This window comes from Delphinapterus leucas, chromosome 5, assembly GCF_059928025.1.
Source record: "Delphinapterus leucas isolate spDelLeu-1000000601 "Yukka" chromosome 5, BTC_Dleu_Yukka2, whole genome shotgun sequence".
NCBI lineage: Eukaryota > Metazoa > Chordata > Mammalia > Artiodactyla > Monodontidae > Delphinapterus > Delphinapterus leucas.
The window spans coordinates 93015578-93042654 of record NC_143133.1 but is presented as its reverse complement, the minus strand read 5'-3'; the positions used below and the strand labels follow the sequence as shown (position 1 = coordinate 93042654).

The window sequence follows — 27077 nt, the reverse complement described above, 5'->3', positions numbered from 1 at the left end:
TTTGAAATACAATGAAAGGTTTACAAAGTTTTTAAAATATATTCATCCTCCAAAATCTTGTTTATAGTTTTAGTATGTATTAGATATTTCTTATGTATAAGCAAGGCAATTCAATCTAAAGTCCATTAGCAAATGAATTGTTTCCATTTTTTATTTTAGATATTTACTTTATAATACAAATTAGCTCTATATCAAAGTTCTGAAGACAGCTGTAGTTCAAGCCTTTCCAATTTAAAACATTAACATGAAATGATCAGAGGAGTAGGAAAACCCATTTTTTTCAACACCTAGAAATTAAATTAAGCTAACTTGACACTAAACAACCTGCACCCATAACTACATTCCAGAATTTGGTTCATTAAAGTAGAATTAAAATCATACATTACAGCCTATGGTTAGCAAACAAAAACCACAAAAAACCGTGTTGCTGAATGTGCATGAGGGAGTTAGGAGGCATGGTAATTCCACCTCATTCAATACAAGTAAGATAAACATTTTTTTTTAAGTCACAGAAGATATAGCGTGTACTGAACAGGATATGTTAACTCCTCCTGGCACTATCCTTTATCACTACACTAGCCCTAACATGTTGATGCTTATGCAAGCACTTTGTCTAACAATCTCAAGTGTGCCAAGTAAACACAGTGCCTTCTGTAATTACTTCAGAAAGGGAGGAGGGGACTACTGAGAAAAATCGCCACACAGAGCCAAAGTATCAGCAGAGAGCCAGTATCTATTACTTCAAGGCCTGATAGCAAAACCTTGGCACAGAAAACAGATACATATTTAAACATTCTGTGTAAGCCCACTCTACAAGTTTCAAATTGGTTTATCTTGATGTTACTAAACACAAGACTCAAACTGAAAGAATAGTTTGTTTAATTCCTCCTTTTTAAAGACAGCTTGAATCTATTTCCTGATTAATTAGGCCTGTCAGGCAGAGTAGAGCATATTTTTTCTCACCAGCCTCTACCATCCCCTGGGCTTAATATTCCATTGTCTAAATCTGCATTTATCCTACTAACAGAAAACCATCCAGTATTATTACCCAGCTAAGTGCTGTCCAACCACTTGGCCAGCCCCCTGGGTAAATGATGTAAATGACAGTCTGATTTTGGCCTGAGTTGACCAGCAGGGACCTCCAACCACAACAGGGCCACTTTCAGGGCTGAGGGGGAACCATCTCGGCACACCTACAACCCATCTATGCATACTAGTATGACCGCAGCACATCAGTAAGGAAGAATTTGGTCAAACTCCCTGAGAGTCAGAGATAAGACTAAACACAGGGACTTCACCTCCCTGGTGGCGCAGTGGTTAAGAATCCCCTGCCAACGCAGGGGACACAGGTTCGAGCCCTGGTTCGGGAGGATCCCGCATGTTGCAGAGGAACTAAGCCCGTGCGCCACAACTACTGAGCCTGCGCTCTAGAGCCCGCAAGTCACAACTACTGAACCCACGTGCCACAACTACTGAAGCCCACGCACCTACAGCCCGTGCTCCGCAACAAGAGAAGCCACCGCAATAAGAAGCCCACGCACAACGAAGAGCAGCCCCCGCTCGCTGCAACTAGAGAAAGCCCGTGTGCAGCAACCAAGACCCAACGCAACCAAAAATAAATAAATTTTTTAATAAAAGAATAGACACAGCCTTACAAACATTTTATGTACCTTTAATAGAAAAGCCAATCATACTGAGAGAAAAATTGTACATAAAACTCTTTAAATACACACACACACACACACACACACACACACACACAAATATCTGAATCAGCAGCAGAATTTCCTCCCCAAAATCAAGTATCTGTGTATAGGTTAGAAACATAAATTCTCTATATGCTTTTACTTCCCATTATTTTCATGTATATTTTAAGTACCTATAGCCACTATTATCTAAGCTACTAAAACACAAAAGTTTGAATATCATTTTTAAATTGTAAAAATCACAGAAAATCAAGAAATATATTACACGGTAATGTGCCTATCTACACACTCTCTGAAATCTTGTGCAGGATTTGTATGTATGTAAATTTTCCTGAGGAAAGGATCTATATAACTTTCATTAGATTCTCAAAGGAATATGCAATCCAAAAAAAGTTATTTTTTACTACTTCTACTGGCATATGCAGCAAGCACAACTTTTTCCAAATTCTGGCCCTATATATATCCCCTATGAACAGGCTTCTAAGGGTACCTGACCTTTGTTGGCCTCACATTCCTTCTCTGTAAAAATGGAAAGGGTGCTGTTGTCCTGTCCACTTAAGAACTGGTGAACACAGTAAATTTGGCAACGCAGGAGAAAGTTCTCTAGACAACTAGAAGTCTCTATTAAAATATGTCAATATGTAGTAATTTGATAATGTTTATCATTGATATTTTCATCTGTTAGAACGGTCTATAAAGATATTTAAAATTTCAGACAGAACAAGTAGCATTAAAAAATCAAAACAAGTTTTGTCTTAAAAGCACTGATACCCAGACTTTAGTTCTCTCATTTAGCTTGCAGATCTTTAAGACATGCAGGTTTATATTAGAATATACTTTATTTGACAGAGCATAATAGTAATTATGTGTACATTTGGTTAACAATGACTAAAGTGAAACTCTTGAGTAAAGGATTCCAGATAACCACTGCAACTTCCCTAAAAATACTGCCTACCTGAAGTAATCTGTTCAGAGACAACTGTTAGAAAGTCACACCTTTGAAAGTACACGATCACAGCTTTTCTAAGGACAAATTCTTTTCAGAGTGAAATAATTTATAGAAATGGTATAGAAAGAAAGCTAAGGAAAGAAAGAAAACCAGTTATTTCCTCCCCTAGTGAGTGTGTGTGTATATATATATATATATATATATATATATAAACAATATTTCTAAAAATTTTTCCCATAAACTGTAAATTACTTAATGCACTGTCCCCTTTGACCTTAAAGGACCTTCATAATAAAGATGAGAGAGACTTTGAAACAGTTTAGGCAAGTTTCTCACATGCACCCAACAGGTACTATGTCCCGTTTTTCTTCGTTTTTCAACCAAAATCTTACAAGATTTCTAGTAATTCTCACATATATGACTTCAATAAAATGGAGAGACATGCTATGTTCCTGGAAAGGAATACTCAATACTGTCAATATGCTAAATCCTAAATTAATATGCAGTTTTTGTGTAATGCCAATCAAAATGCCAACATTGATGAATTATACAGAGTGCTTTATGAAACCTGAAGTTTTCTGGACAGTTCTCTAAACCTAGGATTAAATCTCTGGGATTTAAGTCCAGGAATCTGTTCAATAAGCACCCCAAGTAAAGTTTAAGAACTCTTACATTAGTCCTGCTATCTACTAATGATCAATCTGAAGGCCATTAACAAAGCATACGTTCATCATGAACTGCTCTGAACACTTCGGAGGGTATTTTTTCTCTCCCTCCTAGGAGACTGGCTAAAGGAGAATGTGACCTGTGGAAATAACAGCACTGGCATCACCTAAAAGCTTGCTGGTAATGCAGAACCTCAGGCCCCACCCCAGATGTGCTGAGTCAGTAGCTGTATTTTAATAAATCCCCAAGTGATTCACATACTTTAGAGTCTGAGAAGCAGTATATTAGAGAATGACTCCCCAAACTTACTTTTAAAAAATTAATACATTTAAAATGAACCAGCTATTCTAGTAAAGAGGAATATTCCTCTCGAACGTCCCTGCTCTGTCACCAGTCCCCAGGACACCTCATCACAACTCCCATTTGTAAGACTGTAATGAAGTCACTATCTTTGACTTTCCTTTCTGTTACTTCTAGTCACATCTTTTCCCCTTCCTTATCCTTATTTTCGCTCCTACAGCAGAAAAGTCAGATTTTAGAATTAATGTTTTTTTGTTTTGCTTTGTAGAACTTAAAAAGACTACATATAAACTTAGTTTTCTACTGCTCTTACTGTTTTCTCCCTTTCTTACATCTCAAAACTCCTCCATTCACAAATCCGAAGCCTGGGTATTAAGTCTCAATCCTCTCTCACTGATTTCACAACTTCCTGCTCACCAGACTATCAGGCTTCAAAAGCATCAAATTTTAGCCAATTCTTATATATTGTGGTTAAATTTGTCTTTTCTTCCCAAATTCAGCATTATGCTAACCTCTCCTTGGGACTCCTTGGCCTTACAACTCTTAAGTACAAAAAACCTACACCTTCAACTTTTCCCAGTTTCCCTCAACAACATCTTAATACATCTTAATACTACAATTAAGTATTTAATTTAGTTAAATTCTACAATTCTACAACCCATCATCTGCTTTCTTAGCCTACCTTCAACTCTCTCTTCACCCAATTACCATATTCATGCATCTCACCCAAATTGCAATCAACTAACCATGAGACGGGGGTTCTTCCTATGTTCTTTTTTTCAACAAATTTTAGTATGTGGCTGGGCTAGCCTCTGGAAAACATGATTTTACAAGTCTACAGAGAGAGAAAGACAAAAATAAGTTATTATGGGATATTGTGATGAATGCTATGGGCAATATAACTAACGTACAAAGAGTTGTAATGAAATAATTATGTTTAGAATACCCTCAATCCAGCATTCTCTTTTCACTGAAGCAGGCCCTGAAATTTCACTGTTTCAGGAAGACTTTCTTGATGAGAACAACATAAGCCAAGAATCTATTACATAACAGCATCATGGACCTAACTCAAACTAAACATGCAACCACTTAATTCACATATCCTCCAATTCAGCGGCTTGTTTATATAAATCCTGCTATGATTAGCGATTCATGGTTTGCAAGCATCCCATAACTTCATCTTTGGAATGTACTGTCACTTTAACACATGCTTAATATCTTATTTTCAACCTCTATGAATGATCAAGTTAAGAAATTCACTCATTTGGTCAGATTCCAAGCATCAAATGTATGAAATCCCTGACTTAGCAGTGGACTGTGTTCTGACAGCTCCTAAGACTACTCTTTGAGTTTCAAAATATTTCTCCCACAGCAACAATCCTACATGTGATAATTAAGCTCTCAGGTCTACCTGCAGTCTAGTACTAATAGTACTATATAATACCTAGTGTCTCACTTAAAAAAAAAAACATTTCTGTGGGACCATCCATTCAAGGTTCAAACTTGAGCAGCCAAGACTACATCTCACCAAAACCCAAGCACCACAGGTTTCACCCAGCCATTCAAAGTGTGAGAAAGAGATTCCCCCAGATCCAAGCCACAAGCAGTGCCCAAGTAACTACAAGCAGTAACTCAGGCAAGTTGTCTACACATTCTACAACACATTCCTAACTTTTCTTTGGTCACATGTCCATTTGAGAATATGATGAGAGTCATAAGCCCTCTCCTAAGAAAAACGCACATGAATGTCTGTGAACCCCAGGTGAAGAACCCCAACTGCAAAGTGTAGGGTCCACACATTGAACTGTACATCATTAAAGACCAGTACTGTCCAATGTATGTCCAATATAGCGAGAGCCACATATGTAATTTTAAATTTTCTAGTAGCTACATTCATTAAAAAGGTAAAAACCAGTGAATTTTAGTAATACATTTTATTTAACCAAAAATACCCAAAATACGATTATTTCAACATGCAATCAACATAAAATTAATGAGATCTTTTGCATTCTTTTTTTTTTTCCACATTCAGGCTCTGAAATCCCATGTGTATTTTACATTTATGGCACATTTTAATTCAGACTAGCCATATTTCAAGTAGCAGTCACATGTGGCTCGTGGCTACTGTATTACACAGTTTTGCTAGACCATACAGTGTATACCCAACAATTCTCAAGCCCTCTGGGCTCAGTATCCCTTTGCAGTCTTAAAAATTATGGAAGACCCCAGACAGCTTTCGTTTATGTGAGTTATACCAATCTGCATTTACCAGATTAGAAATTAAAACAGAATTTTGTAATGTTTATTAATTCATTTAAAATAATAATAAAAATATTACACATCAATATACATGAAATTTGTTAAAAATAGCTATATTTTTCGAAACAAAAATTTAGAAAGGAGAATGGCAATGCTTTACATTTTGGCAAAGCTCTTTAATATTTGCCTTGATAGAAGACTGCTGGATTCTCATACCTGCTTCTGCAGTAGATCTTCCGTGATGTGGTTTTGGTTGCATGAAGCATATGAAGAAAACCTAGCCTCACACAAACATGAAGAGGAAAAGATAAAAGACTATTAAGATAGTCTTTTACAATAACTATGGATATTCTTCTCTGCTATTGTAGCAAAACATAACAGTTAGTGGTTTCTTAAAGGTCACTGCAACGTGGTATCTAAAACCACATCACTGAATTTTTTGCACTGTTACATTAGAAGCCAATGGTCGATCTTGTATTTGTAACATCATGTATTTGGAAAATAACAGTTCACCAAATTTCCCATTACCCTTTTTTAAAAATCATATTTGTTAATATTATCACCTATCTCCTCAGAAAAGCCTTTAAGTGACGGGAAGCTGTCAAGTTCACAATGGCAGATATAAGTTTTCCAAAATTCTAATTTTCTTTTGAAAGCTCAAACTCTATCATTAAAAACAGTTGTTTTCCTTGTAGTGACAGGCTCACTTAATTGAGAAAATGTCTGCCAAATACCCAAATCTAAATAAATAACCATAGTTTGTCAGTCATTCTTGCAAATAAACAGAGTCTTCCATGAAAAAAGCAGCAGGTTCAGGACACAACTCAAACAATCACCTAAGTGCTTTTCTCAATTACACCACTATACTTCATTATACAGCAAGTTCTTTATGTATACTTCCCATTTCTTCACATATTAAAAAGATGCGTACTGGGCTTCCCTGGTGGCACAGTGGTTGAGAGTCCGCCTGCCGATGCAGGGGACACAGGTTCGTGTCCCAGTCCGGGAAGATTCCACATGCCGCAGAGCAGCTGGGCCCGTGAGCCATGGCTGCTGAGCCTGTGCGTCCGGAGCCTGTGCTCTGCAACGGGAGAGGCCACGACAGTGAAAGGCCCGCGTACCGCCAAAAAAAAAAAAGATGCGTACTTACGAATGACCAGTAATAACCACATGAAAAGATGTTCAACGTCACTTATCTTTAGGAAAATGCAAATCAAAACTGCAATGATACACCACTTCACATCCATTTGGATGGCCATTATAAAATTTAAAAAAGAAAATAGCAAGTGTTGGTGAGGATGAGGAGAAATCGGAACCCTTGTACACTGCTAGTGGGAATTTAAAATGGTGTAGCCACAATGAAAACAGTATGGCATTTCCTCAAAAAATTAAACATAGAATTTTTCACATACTAATCCAGCAATTCTGCTTCTGGGTACATACCAAAAAGAAATGAAAGAAAGGACTTGAGTAGATATTTGTACACTTACATTCATAGCAGCATTATTCACAACAGCCAAAAACAACCGAAATGTGTCCACCTATGGATGACTAAACAAAATGCGATAAATACATACAATGGACTATTACTCAGATTTAAAAAAGAAATTCTGATACATGCTACGACATGGATGAATCTTGAAGACATTATACTAAATGAAATAAGCCAATCACAAATGGACAAATATTGTAAGATTCCAATTATATGAGGTACTTAGAATAGTCAAATTCAGAGGGTTACCAGGGGCTGGGGAAAAGGAGGAATGAGGAGTTAGTGATTAATGGATACTGAGTTTCAATTTGGGAAGATGAAGAAGTTCTGGAGATGGATAGTGGTGATGGTGGCAAAACAATGTGAATGTACGTAATGCCACTGAACTGTAAACTTAAAAATGGTTAAAATGGTAAATTTTACGTTATGTGTATTTTACCACAAGCAGGGGGGGAAAAAAAGACATGGACTCAAGAGCCAAGACTGAGAAAAGACTTTTTACTGCTTCATCAAGGACGTTAAGAAAAACTGGCTTTAAAACAACAACAACAAAAAATGAGTGCATGTGACAGTGAAGAATACAATGACTACTAATACATTTTGGTGCCAACTGCGTAGATTTGTCTTAAAGCAGCTTTAACCCCCACCACTGCTTTTGAACCATCAGTGCAAATGCCAGTACAGCATAAAAGGCAATTACGTCTTAGAAGTACCACGAAAATAATTTTGACCTGATAGACGCCCTCAAAGGGTCTGGGGGATCACTCCCCCTGGGGCCCAAAAACCACACTTTGAGAACCATTACTGAAGCCTATTTTTTCAGAAAAGTCAATGAGAGAAAGAAAGAGACATGAAAAGACCACAAAAAAAGCTCTATTTTCATTTTTGTTTGTCTTTTAAGATGAGAAAAACAGGTTGATATGCTGAAGAGATATAGTAAGTAATAAGGAACAAGTAGAACACAGAAGAAAAATCAGATAACTAATGGAGAAAAAAAGAGGAGGGAAAAGATAATCAGGGGGTGTAGTCTCTAAAGTTGGAAGTAAAGGAGAGACAGATACTAGAGGTAGATGGGGGGTGGGAGGGGTTATACTTTGGCTTATAAAAAAGCTCTAAGTCCTGGGGATACAATGTGACTACAGTTAATAATACTATATGTAAAAAAAAAAATAATACTATATGTAAAAAAAAAAATAATACTATATGTATATTTGAAAGTTGCCAAGAGAGTAGATCTTGAAAGGTCTCATCAGAAGAAAAAATTCTGTAACTATGTGTAGTGATGTTAACTAGACTTATTGTGGTGATCATTTCACAGTATATATAAATATGGACTTATTATGTTGTATATCTGAAACTAATATAATCTTATATGTCAATTATATCTCAATTTAAAAAAAACTCTCTACTTAGAAAAATAGACATTAAATAAATGCTTCTTGATAATGATGGTGATAGTCCCATAGTTTAATAAAAAATATTAAGAAATTTTCTTTTGGTATTTTTAAATCATAGATCAAGGACCATTCCATTCTAACTTTTCACTTGCATGTGTATAAAAATATGCCACACATATCACAGAAGTAATGTTGTGTCATTTTTAAGAAAATTTTTATGGTGTCACATGAATTTATTTCCTGCAAAAACTCAGAAGTGTAGTACTCCAGGCTTAAGTCAGATGCGTATGTGCTACGATCTAAAACAAAACTTGAAAGAACCTGTCTTTTTATTTTGAATAAATGTAACACAAACTGGTTAAATGAAATACAAAAGGGGATTTCATATTACAGCACATCATACGCTAAGCTTTAAAGTTCCCATAACCTTGAACTTGGAACAGAAGGAAGTAGGGGATAAGAAGTCAGCTATTTCTCTTCTCTTCACTTTCCTCCCTACCAGGAGTTCCCAGATACTGCTATGCTAGATTCAAATGAAGAAGCTAAAGTAATGTGATTTTATGTTACTTACTTCACAGTTCACAAACACATTATTTCACTTAGGACTGAATCTCTCTAGACTGAGACAACAAACTAATTTGGGGGAAGTTGCAATTTTAAACCTTTTCATATTAATCCTGACATCTTAAACAACTGCAACACATAGTTTGATGGCCTCAGCAAGGAGCACAGTGGAAAAACTTTAACTCAAAAATGTTTGGGAATACCTCCTTCCACCTCAGGCTCCTCAGGTACCCATTAATACTCCAGCTGCTTCCAGAATATTAAAAGTCCCCTGGTCCCTTAAGCCTGCTTGAAGTCCCACTCCACTCAAAGGCCAATGCTTGAATGTGCGCAAGAGCCAATTAAGGAGGGCACATGGTAGAAAAAGTGCTAAATTAAAGTCCTGAGACCTAAATTCTGCCCTCCACAACCAGCACTAACAGTGTAACTTTGGTTCATCCCTTACTCTATTTTTTCATAGTTAAATAAGGGCAATGAAATTGGATAATTGCTACAATTACGGGAGATATAACGGCGCAGCAGCATTTTAAAAGAAAGACTGCTAGTCCAGCAACACCAACTCCAGTTAATAGACTACTGGGGATCCTCTCTGAAGGAAGCTGAGAAGGTCTTTGCCTTAACTCAGATTCTTGTACACCACCCACCATCCCTATCCCTTTATTTAGTCCTCCAAAAAGCAAAACTCAATAGAATTGACCTCAGTTTTTTTGTTTTTTTTTTTTGCGGTACGCGGCCCTCTCATTGTTGTGGCCTCTCCCGTTGCGGAGCACAGGCTTCGGACGCACAGGTTCAGCGGCCATGGCTCACGGGCCCAGTCGCTCCACAGCACGTGGGATCCTCCCGGACCGGGGCACGAACCCGTGTCCCCTGCATCAGCAGGCGGACTCTCAACCACTGCGCCACCAGGGAAGTCCCAGAATACACATAATGGCCCACCATAACCTTTTAAAATACACGTAGCCTTTATTAAGAAAGACAGCCACTATTCTAAAGTGAGAACAAATTTGAACCTTAACTCTGTAAATAGGAGTTTCTCATGCTAGAAATTTATAGGACAACAAAATGGTTACATCCAACTTTGAACATGATGGATTCATATAGCACCTTGCAAACTCACTTCTAACATCCTTACAGACAGGATACTATGGGCAAAATGCCATACACAAACACATGTTTGTTCAATCCATGTATTTGCAACATTTCTTAAATTCCCACTTCAGTGAGCTGAAAAACATAAACCTGTAACAGCTAGTTCACTGGGTTTTAAAAATATATAACTATCAATTTGGGTCGAGATCCTTAGAATTGTAAAAATAATATTTTGCTAAAAGATGAAAAATTAACAAAGATTTAACAATCTGGTTAACTCTTCACTAGGATTTGAACTAGGCTAGTTGGTAAACAAACAAACAAAAACCTCTTTAGGTCTATATTACTGCAGTACAACACTAGTTAACTATCTTACAAACTTCTGTCATTGATCACAAAAGAGACTATTAAAAGCCTAAGCACAGGGACTTCCCTGGTGGCACAGTGGCTAAGGATCCGCCTGCCAATGCAGGGGACATGGGATCGAGCCCTGGTCCAGGAAGATCCCACATGCCACAGGGCAACTAAGGCCATGCACCACAACTACTGGGCCTGTGCTCTAGAGCCTGCGAGCCACAACTACTGAGCCCGCATGCCACAACTACTGAAGCCTCCATGCCTAGAGCTCACACCCCGTAACAAGAGAGGCCACCCAATGAGAAGCCCGCGCACCACAATGGAGAGTAGCCCCCGCTCGCTGCAACCAAAGCCCGCGCACAGAATGAAGACCCAACACAGCCATAAATTAAATAATTAATTTTTTTTAAAAAAAAGCCTAAGCACAGCTAAGCACATACTCATCCTACTTCTGGAAAAATAACTCAAAACACACGTCCTACTGATCATGACTCAGTGGCATCATTTTTTTGTACACAAAGAATAGACAGGCCATTAACATTCAGTAGGAAAGACTCTGTTATGCAGGCCAGAGAATGAAGAAGTGGATCATGACCAGTGATGCATAATCTCACTCCCCAGAAAAATAGTCCTGACAACACTCATTAAGTAAAATATTTTACTGTATTATGTGTAAGTCATTTTCGTACTAATATCTTAATGATTCCAGAATGAATATTAAAATTTAGACTAACCACTAACCATCTCATTCAAAAGACAATACTTAAGTATGTAAAAAGCTCCAGCCAGCCTGAACAATGGCCCAACCACAAAAAAATTAAGGAAAATAAGTAAATACAGCAATTAGGCAAGCAAAGGAGTGTGCTGGAAACCTCTCTTCCAGGAAACCAAAGAAGAAATAGAAGAATGTTGAGGGTGATAATGATTAGTTACTAAGAAAACTGCATAAAGACTTGGTAGCATGCTACCCTCTGATCTGTTACACTAAAGGCTACAAATTTCCTAATCTAAAAAAAAAAAAAAATTCAGTGTTTCTCTACCTAGAAAATGATCACTTCTGATATCACAGACTAGTCAGAGGGGTTTCCCAAAGTAATGATCGTATGTTCCTTCACACAGAGCATTAAGGAGATGAGACCCCCCCTTCTTGCTAATCTCTCATTCTCTTAGATTCTGGCTGTCACATTAAACCTTGGTACTTATCAGCCACTCAAGAGAAAGCCATAGCCACTTGATCATTTCCAACATTATTACTTTCTTAAGATTAGCTACTCAGAGCACATACTTTAGGCCTCTTCAGCTTGCTCTCTCTGTCCCACAGTAGTAGCTTTCTTAAAGATGCCATGGGTCAAGGGAACTTAGGCTGGAATATTTCTGAGAGTCATACCTAATAAAAAGAGCAATGTAGTACGCACAAAACAAAGATGTACTGTTCCTGTAATCATAACAAAAATAAAACAAGCTAGAAATCCAAAAATAAATCTGGTTGTATTTTTTTCATCCATCTAGATAATATTGTACCTACATTATCATCAAATATATCTACTTATTTTAATTTCTATAAAGGGACACAACTTGAAAAACAGGACCAATCTGCTCCTAAATATCAACTGAACAGCAGGATATGTCAAATCCAATTGACAAATATGTCAATTGTTTTACAGTAAATTTTTTTTTTTTTTTTTTTTGCGGTACGCGGGCCTCTCACTGTTGTGGCCTCTCCCATTGCGGAGCACAGGCTCCGGACGCGCAGGCTCAGCGGCCACGGCTCACGGGCCCAGCCACTCCACGGCACGTGGGATCTTCCCGGACCAGGGCACGAACCCATGTCCCCTGCATCAGCAGGCGGATTCTCAACCACTGCACCACCAGGGAAGCCCTACAGTAAATTTTTACTGGCCTTCTGACTGCTGTTCAGTTCAAAAACTCAATCTCTTACAAATGTACTGAATACCTATCATGAGTACAGCACTGCAAGAGATATAAGATGAACATAAGCCAAACCTTAAAGGAGCTTTTAATCTTGCAGTAGAGGAAACTTTTTATTAGACATTTTCTTGAAATAGAACAAAGCTGTGTAAAATAAGTGCAATATGAGCAAGAGTTGCTACACAGGGCACCAAAGGAAGGCATAATTACACTCATTTGGTTGCGAACAGGGTTTCATGGAAAAATAAAGATTGCAAATAACTAACTGTATTTTAAATGTATTCTGCAAGATCCGATTTCAACAGGATTGGGGAGGCAGGTGTCTGCATTCTAAGCAAATGTAACAACATAAGCTGAAAAACAGGCATGAGAAAGCATCAGAGAAGTGCAGAAGATATCAAGTACATATGCAATAGTGATATACACCTAGGGTTGGAGTGAGAGATTAAGGCTGGAGAGGGGCTTGGGGTCACATTACAGAGGACCTTGAATCCCAGAGTAATGAGTCTGCATTTCACTTGGTTAGGCAAATAAGAGGGTGACATAATCAGAAGTCCACTTCAGAGAGAATAAATTTGAAGGAATACAAGTGTTGATTTGGTGAGTAAAGAGCCTAAAAGGGGAGGGATAGTCCACATAAGAACATACTTCTTTAAGAAGTATTAGGGACCCAAACTAGAGCTGACAGCACTACAAACAAAAGTAATGTTCCTCACACATATCATGGTTAAATTTTCTATCTGTAAACTCACTCAGATAAAGTATAACCATCCCCTTCCTCATATATTCTTTACAAATAAAAACTTGAAAAACAAAAAAGTTTCTTTACTTCCAGATACCCTCTAAAATACATATATTATAAATGAGTCACCTGGAGAACACAAGTTACTAAAATGACAAAAGCAGCAACTATGGCCGTACATCCTTTGAAATTAAATAGTACTCTGAAATGCCACACAATTTTATTTGAGCACCCATCTCCTACCTTAAGGCTACCACATAAGGCAACTTCTTAGAAAAGACTTTTTCCCAATGATTAAGAAATAATTTTATACCGTGGAATAAAAAATAAATTGCTACCCTATATTGAAGTTTGCCCAAAAACTCAAATGCATGATAATCAAACACAAACCTTTCATTACAGTCTCAATCCTCAAACTGTTCATCATTATCCCTCCTTTCTCATGCTCCTCTCTTATCAGCAGGAGAAGTAAAATTCAGTTATATAGACAGAATCAGAGAATGCTAAAATGGAAAAGGATGTTACAGGCTCATCTTTACCCACTTCATTTTTTTTCCTTGAGGAAACTGAGGTCAAAATGTCACAATGTGTGGACAATGCTTTTTGCACAGGGATGTTCTTTATTTTCTATTTATAATGTCAAAAACTGGAAATAAGTTCAACAAAAAGTTGTATTGGAATGGTAGACTATGGTATATTGATGATTCTGAAAAATTCTGATTTTGAAGAACTTTAATTATACGTAAATGTTCACAATACTACAAAAAAAAAAAAAAAAAGATCCCACATGCAGCAGAGCAACTAAGCCCGTGCACCACAACTACTGAGCCCATGCACCCTCAACTACTGAAGTCCGCACACCTAGAGCTCGGCAACAAGAGAAGCCAGAAGCCACCACAATGAGAAGCCTGTGTACCACAACAAAGAGTAGCCCCCGCTCGCCGCAACTAGAGAAAGTCCACACACAGCAACAAAGACCCAATGCAGCCAAAAAACATTAAAAAAAATAATAAAAAAAAAATGTTAATTAAAAAATAAAGTAAATGCAAAAAAGTTAAAAAAAAATGTCACAATGTGAGTCAGTGGCATTAACTGGGATTAGCAGCTGGCCCGACTCCAAGTTTTGCCTTTTTTTTTTAATAGTTTCCTCCAAGAAGGCATCATTTCAAAATTTAATATAATGTTAAAATAGGAAAACTAGTAGCGACAATTTTTTCACATTTTAAAATAATATCCATTGCAAAGTGCCTCTCCAAAGGTTACGTCCCAAACTATGCCCTTAATGTTACTGGAATTCTAAGACAAACCCAAAATTCCAAAAACAAAATCCCTCTGTGGAAAGGCCCAACAACCACTTTCCTACAGAGTTTTGAAACTTAGCATAAATGTGCTGACTGAGCTCATTTGTAAAGATGATACACACAGACAGAGAATCTCCAAATTAACTAAGTGCCCAACTATTTAAAATGGCTCAGTCATTAACCACTCAGTGTCCCAACTGAGTCCCCTAAAAATAGTGGCTTGTGGGTACATAAATGGTTCACCAGATGGATGCAGGATAAAAAATCAGGGAATGAGCAGTCTCAAGCCTTTGCTGATGAAACCTTATGCAGCACTGAAATTGCCATTCAGACTCTTAATGTCAGAATTCCACATCAAGGTTTTAATCATTTTGATAGCTACCAAACGTGTTCTAATAAATGTGTATGTTCTACTTTAAGCTTTGACCAAAAAGAAAAAAAAAAAAAGGAAGAGAAGGGGTGAAAGAGAACCCCAGACAATACACAAGATTAGTAAAGAACACTAAAGAAGATCAGGAATCAATGTAAGAACAGACATCAATTCTACCTTCTAGTATGTTCCTTAGTACTAACAACATCAATTTTCTATTTATCCCTCCTGCAGACTCCATAATGGAAAAATACTAACAAGTATTAATTTATTTCCATTATTTTTAAAATAGCCAAAGACAACCTTTCCAATTTGCTCAGCACTAACCACACAAAGTTGACTACAGCTAAAGCAAGGAAATTTGACATACCAGTGCAATTTAGCCCCTTTATTGGAGATAAATGTAGTTTCCACTACATACTTTTGAAGTGTTGAAAATTGGGAATTATTTTAGTGTCAGTATCTTGTCCTTGAATAAAACTGCCACCTCGGGCTTCCCTGGTGGCGCAGTGGTTGAGAGTCCGCCTGCTGATGCAGGGGACACAGGTTCGTGCCGCAGTCTGGGAAGATCCCACATGCCGCGGAGCGGCTGGGCCCGTGAGCCATGGCCGCTGAGCTTGGGCGTCCGGAGCCTGTGCTCCGCAACGGGAGAGGCCACAACAGTGAGAGGCCCGCGTATCGCAAAAAAAAAAAAAAAAACTGCCACCTCTAGAGAAAACATATCAGCAGACAATCAAATTTACATCTTAGGCGCTATCCCTACAATGATAACATAAACAACCCAAAAGAGAAGCATCTGTTAATAAGATTCTACATAATATCCTTTGCTGCAAATTACTTTCATATTATTGTGAAAGCATATGCTGCTATCAAGGTCAAAATTCTATACAGCTGATTGAAACATAAAAATTACATGTGACTGAATGCCATATAATAATTATCTAATCAAAATGATTCAGATTTTTTACAAACATAAATGTGAAGCTTAATTCAGGATAAATGTAATACCTAATCTAAAAGCAAGTTACTACAATGCCAGAATCAGATTTCACTGAAAGCTTGTAACTAAATCTGAACCTAAAACTAACCCATATTGATTGAGAGATTCGGCATGCACTGTCAGGTACTGTCACAAATTATCTTGTCAATATCACACATTACCTATTGATCTTCATAATAGGTATTAACTACGCATTACAGAAAAGGAAACAACGTTTCCTGATAGTTCAATTCAACAACAACAAAAAATTCCTGGACAGGAAGGATACAGAGATAAATAAATAAGACCCTGTCCTCAAAAAGCTCTCCATCCAAAAAAGGCTGTCAAAATCAACTGTAGAATATAAAACAATTTCACAACTGCACGTAAAAATACTTTTATTTTAACTCACCACCTTTGCTAAATAAAGAAAAATATAATGTCAATAGAGAAAGATGACTTAAGGGGGCAACCACATTATTCTTTCTTTGTTGTTTCAAGAAAGCTAATTTAAACAACACTTTGCCTTAAACAAACTTTGTCTTGAAACTTTGTCTTCACCAAAGTAGAAAATTCAGGGTCCCCAGACGTAAGCAGAAGACCTTTGAGGGGACAAGAACTAAAAAGCCCTCCACTGGTGCTTCTTAATTTGCAAATTAGGTCTTAAATTCTATTAAAGAATTCTGGTTAAAAAAAAAAGTCAAAAATCATTTCCTTTGAAAAGTATTTGAATGTCCATCATACAGTGAGGCAATTTTTATGACACAAAAAGCAATTAATACAGAGTCCTTTCAGCCTCAAGAATTTTACTATCTGCTAGGGGCCTTGAGACAGGAACAATAATTAACCGCCCTAGTGTTTCCAAGTGCTTACATAATTGTATCTCAAGACAAAAGATTAAATGTGATAAGGGGAAAAAAAGCAAACAGCTACAAATGTCCACAGGAAGAAGGGAGTGATCATAGCCAGCAGTTAGGAAGCTGGGATGAGACAGTCACAAGCAGAGTGAAAGGCAAACAGAAGATTCAATCACAGAGCAAGGAGGAGAGGAGCACACTGTGGCTGGAGCAAAAAGCATTACTAGGAAATAACCACAGCTAAGATTCAGAAGGTAGGTGAACGACTGAGCATGGACAATCATGAATGCCTGGCCAAAAAAATGTGACCGGGGCTTCCCTGGTGGCGCAGTGGTTGAGAGTCCCCCTGCCGATGCAAGGGGACACGGGTTCGTGCCCCGGTCCAGGAAGATCCCACATGCCGTGGAGCAGCTGGGCCCGTGAGCCATGGCCGCTGAGCCTGCGCGTCCGGAGCCTGCGCGTCCGGAGCCTGTGCTCCGCAACGGGAGAGGCCACAACAGTGAGAGGCCCGTGTACCGCAAAAAAAAAAAAAAAAATGTGACCAAGTAAGATGACTTCTCAGCAACACAACTGTTCCCTCCCTCCCCTTCACTCCTGAGTTTCAAGGCATCGGATTCTCCTGGTATTCCTTTGCCTCTCTGGCAGCTCCTTTTTAGTCTTTTCAGTCTTTGCCTACTCTAAATCGCCGGTTCTCAGGGCACTGTTACTGGAGCAGCAGTATCTGCATTGATGAGCAAGTTGGTAGAAATGCAAATTACGGGCTCCGCCCAGAAATACAAAATCAAACTTTGGAGGTCAGGCTCTGCAATCTGTGTTTTGCCAAGCCCTAGCAAGTCCTCCAAATAAGTGATTCTGGTAAACTCTAATGTCTGAGACCAATGTTCCACAGGTGTCCTTCATGAGAGCCTTCCCCTTCTCATTCTACACCCTCTCCCTACAGCAATCCTCTCCCGGGCTTAAAATAACAGCCAAATGCTCACCAATCAGAAGTATGTGTCTCTAAGTCCAAACACCTTTGCTGAGTACTGGACAATATATTCAACTTCTCACTTGACATGTACTTCCCCTCTCAGATATCTCAACTAAACATGTCTGGAATTACTGGATATCCTCCCAACACCCCCAAACCTGTTCCTTCTCTACTCTTCCCCATCTCAATAAATAGCACCTCCTTCATCCAAGAAGTACATAAGCAAGTCATTCTTCACACTTCCTACAACACCCACCTCCATCCAATCCACAACCAGGTCTTCCCATTCAAGCATTAGTAACATTAGGCTCCATCCCCACTGCCATCATCTTAACTAACCTAATTTGTATACCTCTTAAACAGTCTCTATAGAGCAAACACCACGATCTTACGAAAATACAAATCAGAGCGTGTCACGGCCCTAATTTAAATCCTTCAGTAGCTTCCCATTGCATTTTCAGACAAAATCTAAAATCCCCAACATGGCATACAAAGACCTGGATCCTGGTCCTCTCCAAAACCACCTTGGGTCCTTCTTCCATGTGATTCATTCATGATAGTCCATAGCTCTGGACACAATTCACTTCCTGAAACTCTTCCCCACGTAGGAATTTCTCTCTTCATGACATACTCCATACCACGCCACCTTCATACCTCTGCCTTTACTTAACTCTCCTCATACTTCAGAGTTCTGCTAAAATGTCAAAAAAAAAACAAGCCTTCCTTCATCCTCCAATACAAATTGAATCAGTTATTCTCTCATGAAACCCTATGCTTTCTTCTCATGACAATTATCAAAATTGTTAACTACATTAACCTGATTAATTCTGTTTAATATTTATCTTCTACACTAGACTGTAAGTTCCATAATGCCAGAGAAATACCTGTTTTGTTCTCTGCTGTATAAATAGCACCTAGTACAGAGCCTGACATTTAAAAAAAAAAAAGGCATTTAATAGTTAGGGAATATTAACAGTTGCTGATATTTTTACTTTAAATCCTCCGCTCTGCTTTGTTATCTCTCAAGAACTTTTACTTCCATGTTACTGGGTAGCCACAGATAATTCCTGCAAATGAGATACCATGCTTAAAGATTCTTACTGATTTATCCTGCAAGATCAGATGTACCTTACTACCTTCCTGTAAAATTAACAATAAGAATTGACACCTAGCCCAAATTCACCCTACTCTAAGCAGTTAACTCTGAGAGCTACTGAGCTACTTTTACAGAACTCTAGTAAATTCCTGGCCTCCAATTACTGACAGTGCCAACAACCCCCATGCCCATGTCAGAAAGTCCTATGCATCCAATCATATTCAAAATACCACTCCTGGGCTTCCCTGGTGGTGCAGTGGTTGAGAGTCCGCCTGCCGATGCAGGGGACGCGGGTTCGTGCCCCGGTCCGGGAGGATCCCACGTGCCGCGGAGCGGCTGGGCCCGTGAGCCATGGCCGCTGAGCCTGCGCGTCCGGAGCCTGTGCTCCACAGCGGGAGAGGCCACAGCGGTGAGAGGCCCGCGTACCGCAAAAAAAAAAAATTTTTTTTAAATACCACTCCTATCCAGTCCCATAACCTCATGATTAGACTATGTTAACAAATTTTGGATGGTGTCCTGCTCTCTACGCTCCCCATAAGTCCACTTTTCACCAAAGACACTTAGGGGAAAAACTCTCCTACTTGACAACCCACTCTTCCCATTATCAATCAATATTAAATTCTTCAGACTAGCACTGAAGGTATACAGAGGTATATGATCCAAAAGCAGTCCTACATTTTAGTAAAAACTTGGACGGTTACATTGAATTATATGTGTTTGACAATTTGACACTGTTTCAAGCTAAAATTCACGTATAGCTCTACCTCATTTCTACAGCCCGATGCTGAAATTCCACTCCTGAAACTAAATTGTTTTCGAGGAAAACCATAAAAATGGCCCATTGTGATATCCTCTCAACTTTGAGCAAGAACTAAAAAGGTGCAAGTTGTCAGCATTTTCAAACATCTATATACTTAACTAGAAAGAGATTATGATACAAAGTGTATAATATTTCAGAAAGGAAACTACACCAATAGTTTAGTTATAACATACAACGTAAGTATACTCCTGAGAATGTGGGTTTTTTAAATATATATAATATATAAAACATGTATGTGCATGTAAATATATACATACATACACATACCTATACATACATACATATACAGATGATCCTCATTATTTGGAGAGTTCATATTTGTGAAGTTGCTTACTTGCTAAAATTTATTTGTATCCCCGAAATCAATAAAATATCCCAATATCAATACAATGGCACTTTCATAGTTATTTGCATACATGCGCATAGTGGTGAAAATTTTGAGTAAGCCAGCTGGAATCAACAAGGTATTGCTCTGCCTTGTTTCAGCTCTCACTGCTATAAACAAGGGCCCTTTTCAAGGTCTATGTAGTGTCATGTTTTTCTCATTTTTGTGTTTTTTATTGGTGATTTTGTTGTTTAAAATAGCCCCCAAGCATAGAGCCAAAGTGTTGTCCATCTAGCGTTTCTTAGTGCAAGAAGGCTATGATGTCCCTTACAGAGAAAATCTGTGTATTCACTAAGCTTCATTTAGGCATGAGTTACAGTACTGTTGACCATTAGTTCAATGTTAACAAGTCAACAATATATATTAAACAAGGTGTCTTTAAACAGAAACACACATAAAACAAGGTTATACAGTGACTGGTTGACAAAAATGCTGTAAACACAGGCTTGCGGTACCCTGACACTATTTCCCCTAGGAACAATGATTCAGTATTTGCTAAATCACTGGTCACAGCGACTTTATAGAACGTGACTACTGTGAATAATGAGAATCAAGTATGTATTTGAAGAGGGGGGCGGCAGCACTCACACCAGGTTTATTGAAGACTCAAAGACACTGCAGAGGTCATTCTGAGCAAGCTGCCTGTATTTGCAGCAGCATGGCAAGAACACCTCAGGACACAGCATCTACAGGGTCTTGCCTCTATTTAAACAACACTGACACAAAGCAAAAATGTAAAATCAACTAAGTTTGTTTTTTGGTCTGTCTTTGCTTCTACCCTTTTCCCACTCAATGGTACACCTCTTCCCAATTCAGGTACTCTAAACTCCACAGTAACGCCTTTTCACAAGAACTTGCCCTAATCTTGCAATTGGGCAAATGTATCTGTAAATTATTGAATGATCATTCTTGAATGTAAACCACGTTTGTGCTTAAACATCTGATCTAAATTGTAGCATTACTTATTTGGAAAGAAGAGATGATATTAAGCATATGAAATAACAATATGTTGTCAGGATCAAAAAGTAAACCGAATATAGATAATTTCGGTTGTGTGCGTGCTGAAATAGAAGAAATACACAAGGAACAAAGCCTAGGCCTCAGCCTTCCCTCTGGGGAAGGCCAAAAGCCTAGTTCCAGGAGCTGGGGTGTTGGGTTGGGGAAGCGCCATCTTCTAAAAGAGTTTGTTCAACGCTTGCTTCCTCCTAGCACTTGATTACGGATTTTTTCAAGAGAAATGACAAATTTATGGCAAAAGTAAGTGGAACACTCTAACAGTGACATTAGTGACTGAAACATTTTTTTAATTTGTGTGTGTGTGTGCTTGAGCACTCCCCTTTTGAAATTCATTTGTATTTGCATCTTCCAAAATTACTTCTTTTTTATTGAAAATGGTTTGCTCAGGGTAATGACAGGACATGCATGGAGCAGCGGTAGAAGCTACCAAAGTCTAACTTGATGAAATGTCAATGATTTCTTAAGTAAAAGACCCATCTGGGATTTAGTGAAATGAAGTGAGTAATATTATTCAAGCCACCCTGCAGTTATTACAACAATTCAAAAACAGAAGTACAGCATGTGAGTTAACAGCCATGTCTTCTTAAAACCTATAGCTTAATCTACGACTCAAACACTTGAAGTTAACGTATAATAAAGAACTAGGAACTTTTACAGCATGGTAAATCCGTCTATCAACACCAATTACCATACATACATTCATTATTTGACAAGCTAAAGATCCTCCTCCCACCTAAGGTTCAGCTAGGCTCATTATTAGGGGCAATGGCTTGCAAAACAATGACATCCATCCTGAATAATTCAAGATTTCTTTCTCTTTAGAATATTGTATAGACAAAAATCTTCAGGTTTTTCTTTTGTACTAATTTGCTATTGTTTATGGCATTTCAAAAAACACAAGTGGAATCTCAGTCTACTGTCTCCAAACCACATCAACTGACCCTCAGAGAACCAAAACTACTGTCTTTGATTTCTTCTCTCTTAATCTTGAAACTTAGAAGGGCAAATTATCAACAAATTATTTCTTGAGAAATTTTTAAGTATTTTTGTAATATCATTCTGCAGTTAAAAACTCAAAAGTCAGTGAAGCATGCAATGAAACAAGAGTATTTCTTACAAGCCAATTATACAAGAAATACAAAACTAAAAGTGTAGGATTTTTTTTTTAATGGAGCAAACTTTTTTGTAAGCAGACTCTCAACTGTTGACATAGTCTGATAAAGATAATGAAGGATCGAACACAAAACTTCTCAAGTGAAAGTTAACCTGCTTTCATATCGTCTTTTAAAGTCTTATCAAACAAGACACACCGAAAGGGTGTGACTAGCACCCTGCATGAGAGAAGATTCTAAAAAACAAAGATAAGTGGACTTCAAGTTTACCTGCTCCCCCAAAGCAACCTACTCACTGAATTTGGGGCAAAGTATCACCTCCATCACGCGCACACACAGAAATAAATTGTTTTTCAACTGATGACTGAGCAGCAGCAAACCCAGGCTGAACACCCGGGGCTGCACAGTCCTGTGCCCTGCGTCGCGAGTGGTGAGGCCAACGCTTGACACCCCCCGAGCCACAGCGGGTAAGAGCCCCAATCCTGCTCGATCTGACCCTTTAATGAGTCACTGGTCCAATCATGACACCGCAGCACTCGCTAAGACGTTTCCTATTTATTTCTTTGCGTCAAGAAGCACTGAAAATGACAAACTCGTACTGAAAGAACTGTGCACAGGTCAGAGTTGCCGGCGGCGAGAAAAGCCGACTTACGAGCGAGAGCCCGAGCTACTCTAAAAGCCCCCGCTGGCCCAGCAGGGGAGGCAGAAGGGGTTAGAGTGAGCCGGGAAGGCGAGGAGACAAGCGGGCGAGGACCTGGAGAAGCTACCGCCACACCCCAGCCCTCCCTCACCTGCCGGCCCGAGCCTCCCCGGGCGCCCGTACCTTCGGCCAGTGACTCCTCCAGGGTGACCTGGTAACGGCCGACCGCGAACACCCGGACCCCCACGGACGAGCTACCAGAGCCGGCCCCGGCCCCGCCGGCCCCGCCACCCGCCGCTCCACCGCCGCCGCCGCCGCCCTCCGACTTGGGCATTCGAGAGAACTTCTTCATGGTCCCGCCGGCGCGCTGGAGGGCGCGGGGCGCGCGCAAGGGCGAGCGAGAGGGTGAGGTGCCCGGTCCGGCACGCGGCCGGGCGTCCGCGAGGGGTCGCCGCCCCTCGCTCGTCCGAGCGTCCGAGAGCGCTACGGCCTGCCGAGCCTCACATTCCGCGCGCGCCGAGCGCACAGCCCCGGCCCCGCCGCCCGCTCCGCGGCTCCGCTGCAGCTGCCGGGCTCCCGCAGAGGGCGGCGAGGAGGGCGGGGACAGGGCGGGGCGCGAGGGGGCGGGCCCGAGTGCGAGGGCGACGCGGCCGCCTCCGCCAGCGTCCCGGGCGCCCTAGCAGCCGCACCAGGACGGACTGCGAGGCCCGGAGGAGGGCGCAATGGAGGGAGATGGCGAAGGGGGCGGGGTGACCGGCCCCTCCGCGGAGTGGGCTGGTCCGCTCAGGCCGCACACTCTCTGGACAGCATCCCGCGGCACCGCTGCCGCCCCAGCCGAACCCGCGCCGCCCGCCACTCGAGGCCGTTGGCGGCGCGGCGCCCCTGCCGACCGCTCACTGAGGCCAGGCGCCCCGCGCAGGCGCGTGGCTTGCGCCGCCGGAAGTGACGGTTCCGGCTCTTGTCACGTGGAGGGGGGATGGGGGAGGAGATGGGGGGGTTGGGGACGAGAACGAGGTCCGGAATCCCGGGTCTGGGGTCCTGGCCGGGAGGGTTCAGGCCTGGCTCCTGGGGTCCTGGCTTCGAGCAGGGAGGTGGCCCGGGGACCGGTTTTCGCGCTGGCTCTGCGCGGTGTCTGTCATCTCGGCCAGGAGTTGGTATGTTACTCTGGGGGCTTAAAAATGCCAACAACTTTACCCCCGCTAACGGACTTCTCGCTGCATTTCTAAGCTGGTTCTCCAGAGCTTCTCCCCTGAGAATCTTCTTCCGCCCGCCCACCCCGAGCGTGGGAGGTGGGAGCAGCGCGGAACTGGAGCGGATTCCAGGAACCCAACTTCTAAAGCCGTGGTGTCGCGCTCTAACAGACGCTTGTGCTAGGGAGCGTTTTGCGGTTTATAAATGATTTAGGAGTACTTTCAGAATCTCGTGTGTGCTGTGCAATAGCCCTGTGAAGTATTCAGAGCAGGTATTAAGCCCGTTTAGAGACTTTTCATCACCTTTGGCTAAGAGAGCTTAACGGACTCGCCCAAGGTCACATGGATGGCTTGTGATAGAACTGTGACTACAAGGGCCATCCTTTGATACTTAGTTTCATACTTTGGGCCATCCGGGAAAAGTAGGTTAGGGTCAGATGGCTGAAAAACGGCAGATTTAGGACTTTGGAAGCAAAACCAGCCATTGGTTCCCCCTTCCTCCTCTAACAAAGAGATTTGCCCATTTAAAAAAAAAAAAAAAAGACCCGTTTGCATCCATTTCATAAACTGCAGGAATCTCAACGCCTGCGGGGTGAGGCAGGCAAAGTGAACGTGGTGTTAAGACGTTCGGGGTGGCAGGGAATGGGAAATCATTGAGCGTGTGTACAGAAAGCAGCCGATTCTCAAATCCAGCCTGCTTTCCCCCCACACACCCCGTATGAATACAGGCCCACTGTGGCCAAAGGTTCCGTTTCTTAAAAGAAGCCAAAAATCTGGATTTTCTTCTAATATGGCATTTCCAGATTTTTTAAATGTAGGCCAAATAAATTGCGCCTGTGGGACTCCAGCCTGAACCTTCTATGAAAGTAGATGATGTGGTTCTATCCCCATCCCTGTTTCTTTATCCAGCTTTTTAATGAGATACGGGCAGAAACGTTAGAAAATGTGCTTAGGCAAAAGACTTTGGGCTTAAAATCTTCCATTTTTTTCTTCCCCTCTGCTATTTCAAGAGAAGCTATTTCTGACAACATTAAAACAGTGCTCTGGATTTGGGCATCTTTGCTGCACAACCCGCTAAGCTAAAATTCTTCGTCCAGAGACCTGACCTTTGAAAGTCCAGCTCAATGGAAGTCAGATATGCCAGATCATGGATGTGGTGTGACAATTGGGGATTTCCATTCAGAAATAAGCGGACCATTCTCCTTACTGTGGGGATTCACTGTGGAGTCTCATTCCTACAATATTTGAATTATATTTTTTCAAGCCAAATAACTGAGAAATTTAGCCATTTCATACAATCTAAACTGCAATCAGCCTAACATACAAAGTTGAGGCCTAATACATATTCATCTGATGACAACACAAGAGTAAATGAAGTCTCCTGTGATCAGTTTGGGAGCCAATTTACCACAATTGCTGTGGTTTAAAAAAAAAAAAAAAAACTTCTGTGTACCCAAATAACCTGACTTCTGATATGGAGGTTGATAATTTAAGGCATAGATCCTCTCTCAAAAGTTATGGGTAACACTAAGCAATGTGTTCTTTCATTTTTCATCAAGCATATAATAAAAATTTGAATATTGTTTGATCTTCTCAGAATGTTAACTCCACAATATTCTATGACAAACATGTTACTAATAAGAATGCAAAAACATTGTATTACTAATAAGAAGAATGCCAAGCATTTACAAACACTATCAAAAGATGTTGATGTTAACTGTCAGATTGTATCCTCCTAGCAACTTTGTGAGTCAAAATTGTGTCCATAAACCGATTTGTAGGCAGAAAATGAGATACTAATCAGTGGAAAAACTATTGAGAATTCTAGTCTTTTAGTTTTGCACTCATTTCACTTTGGTTTCCTGTTGGAAATTAAAATCTCTAGAAGAAAAAGTATGGATAATGTACATTCTGATCATCTTAAAAACTGTCATTGAGGTGACTTACAGTAAGAACACAGATATAGAATAGTTTAATAGAGATAAAAAGCTAAAATTACATTTCAGGGGGTTTTTTTTCAATATAAACGTCAATCTTTCTAATGTTTACAGCTGTACTGTGATTAAAATAGTTGGAAACTAGCCACATAATACTTTTATTTAAAGCAGGTTGTTTCAGTTTACAAGGTTTCATGTTACAATATACTGATAAAGTCAGCAGATCATTGTAGCCAACTAAATGATTCTGAGATCCTCAAACAGGAAGGAATTTGACAATGGTGAGGAGGAGGGAGGATTATTGTTATATTTTTTTCTTCTACTGGAAAGCTGTAAACCTTCTTGTTACTTTGACCCTCATCTTTTTTGCACTAAGGTGGCTCTCAAAGACATATGCGAAGTAAGAATGACTGACATGGATCAAAGTATGCTTATCCCAAAAGCTTATTCCAGTGCCATAATTACCTTTATAAATCATCTCTTCCAATGCCTGATCACTTTTCCTCAGGAGTCAGTGTTTTCCTTTGATGATGTGTCTTCAATCATTATTAGCCTCAATATGTTTTACTAGAAGGAAAAAATATCCTCCCTGCCTAACAGAATTACATTATACCTAGTTAAATGCCCATATCTTTGCTTTCCAAAAAAGTAAAAGTCCTGAAGTCCATTAAAAGAATATATATATATATCCATTTAAAAAGCGTTTTTTTAAAAAACATCACTGATATTTAAATCCTCTGTTAAAACTACTCAACATCATTACTATGCCTGTAAAAAATGTATATACATCAAAGAAAAATCAATCTGATAGTATAGTTTAAAATACCAAGATGCTCAAAAATACTCTTAATAAGAGAAATGACTCATTTGACTTAAAATACTTTTCTGTGATAGAATTTTTCCTGTAACTTCACCATGCTTTTAAAAAAGACTGCAAGGGGCTTCCCTGATGG

The 27077-nt window shown here is 39.8% G+C and overlaps 1 protein-coding gene across 10 annotated transcripts in view; it reads right to left on the bottom strand.

The window, feature by feature from the left end:
* BMP2K (BMP2 inducible kinase) overlaps positions 1-23556 on the bottom strand; it is a 126296-nt gene extending 102740 nt beyond the window's left edge. Inside the window, exons 1-3 of one of the 10 annotated variants that reach the window (XM_089912109.1) lie at positions 23181-23250; positions 7371-7431; positions 4368-6157 (exon numbers count right to left, since the gene is read on the bottom strand). Coding sequence is in view for 2 of the 10 variants with exons in the window: in XM_022599485.3 (XP_022455193.1) it covers positions 23181-23349 (169 nt within the window). In the remaining 8 variants the exon portion in view is untranslated. Of the gene's footprint in view, positions 1-4367; positions 9584-23180 lie in introns of those variants that run through there. The other 9 variants (XM_089912107.1, XM_089912110.1, XM_089912111.1 and 6 more) reach the window with 9 other exon arrangements.
* Between the last annotated feature and the right edge of the window lie 3521 nt (positions 23557-27077).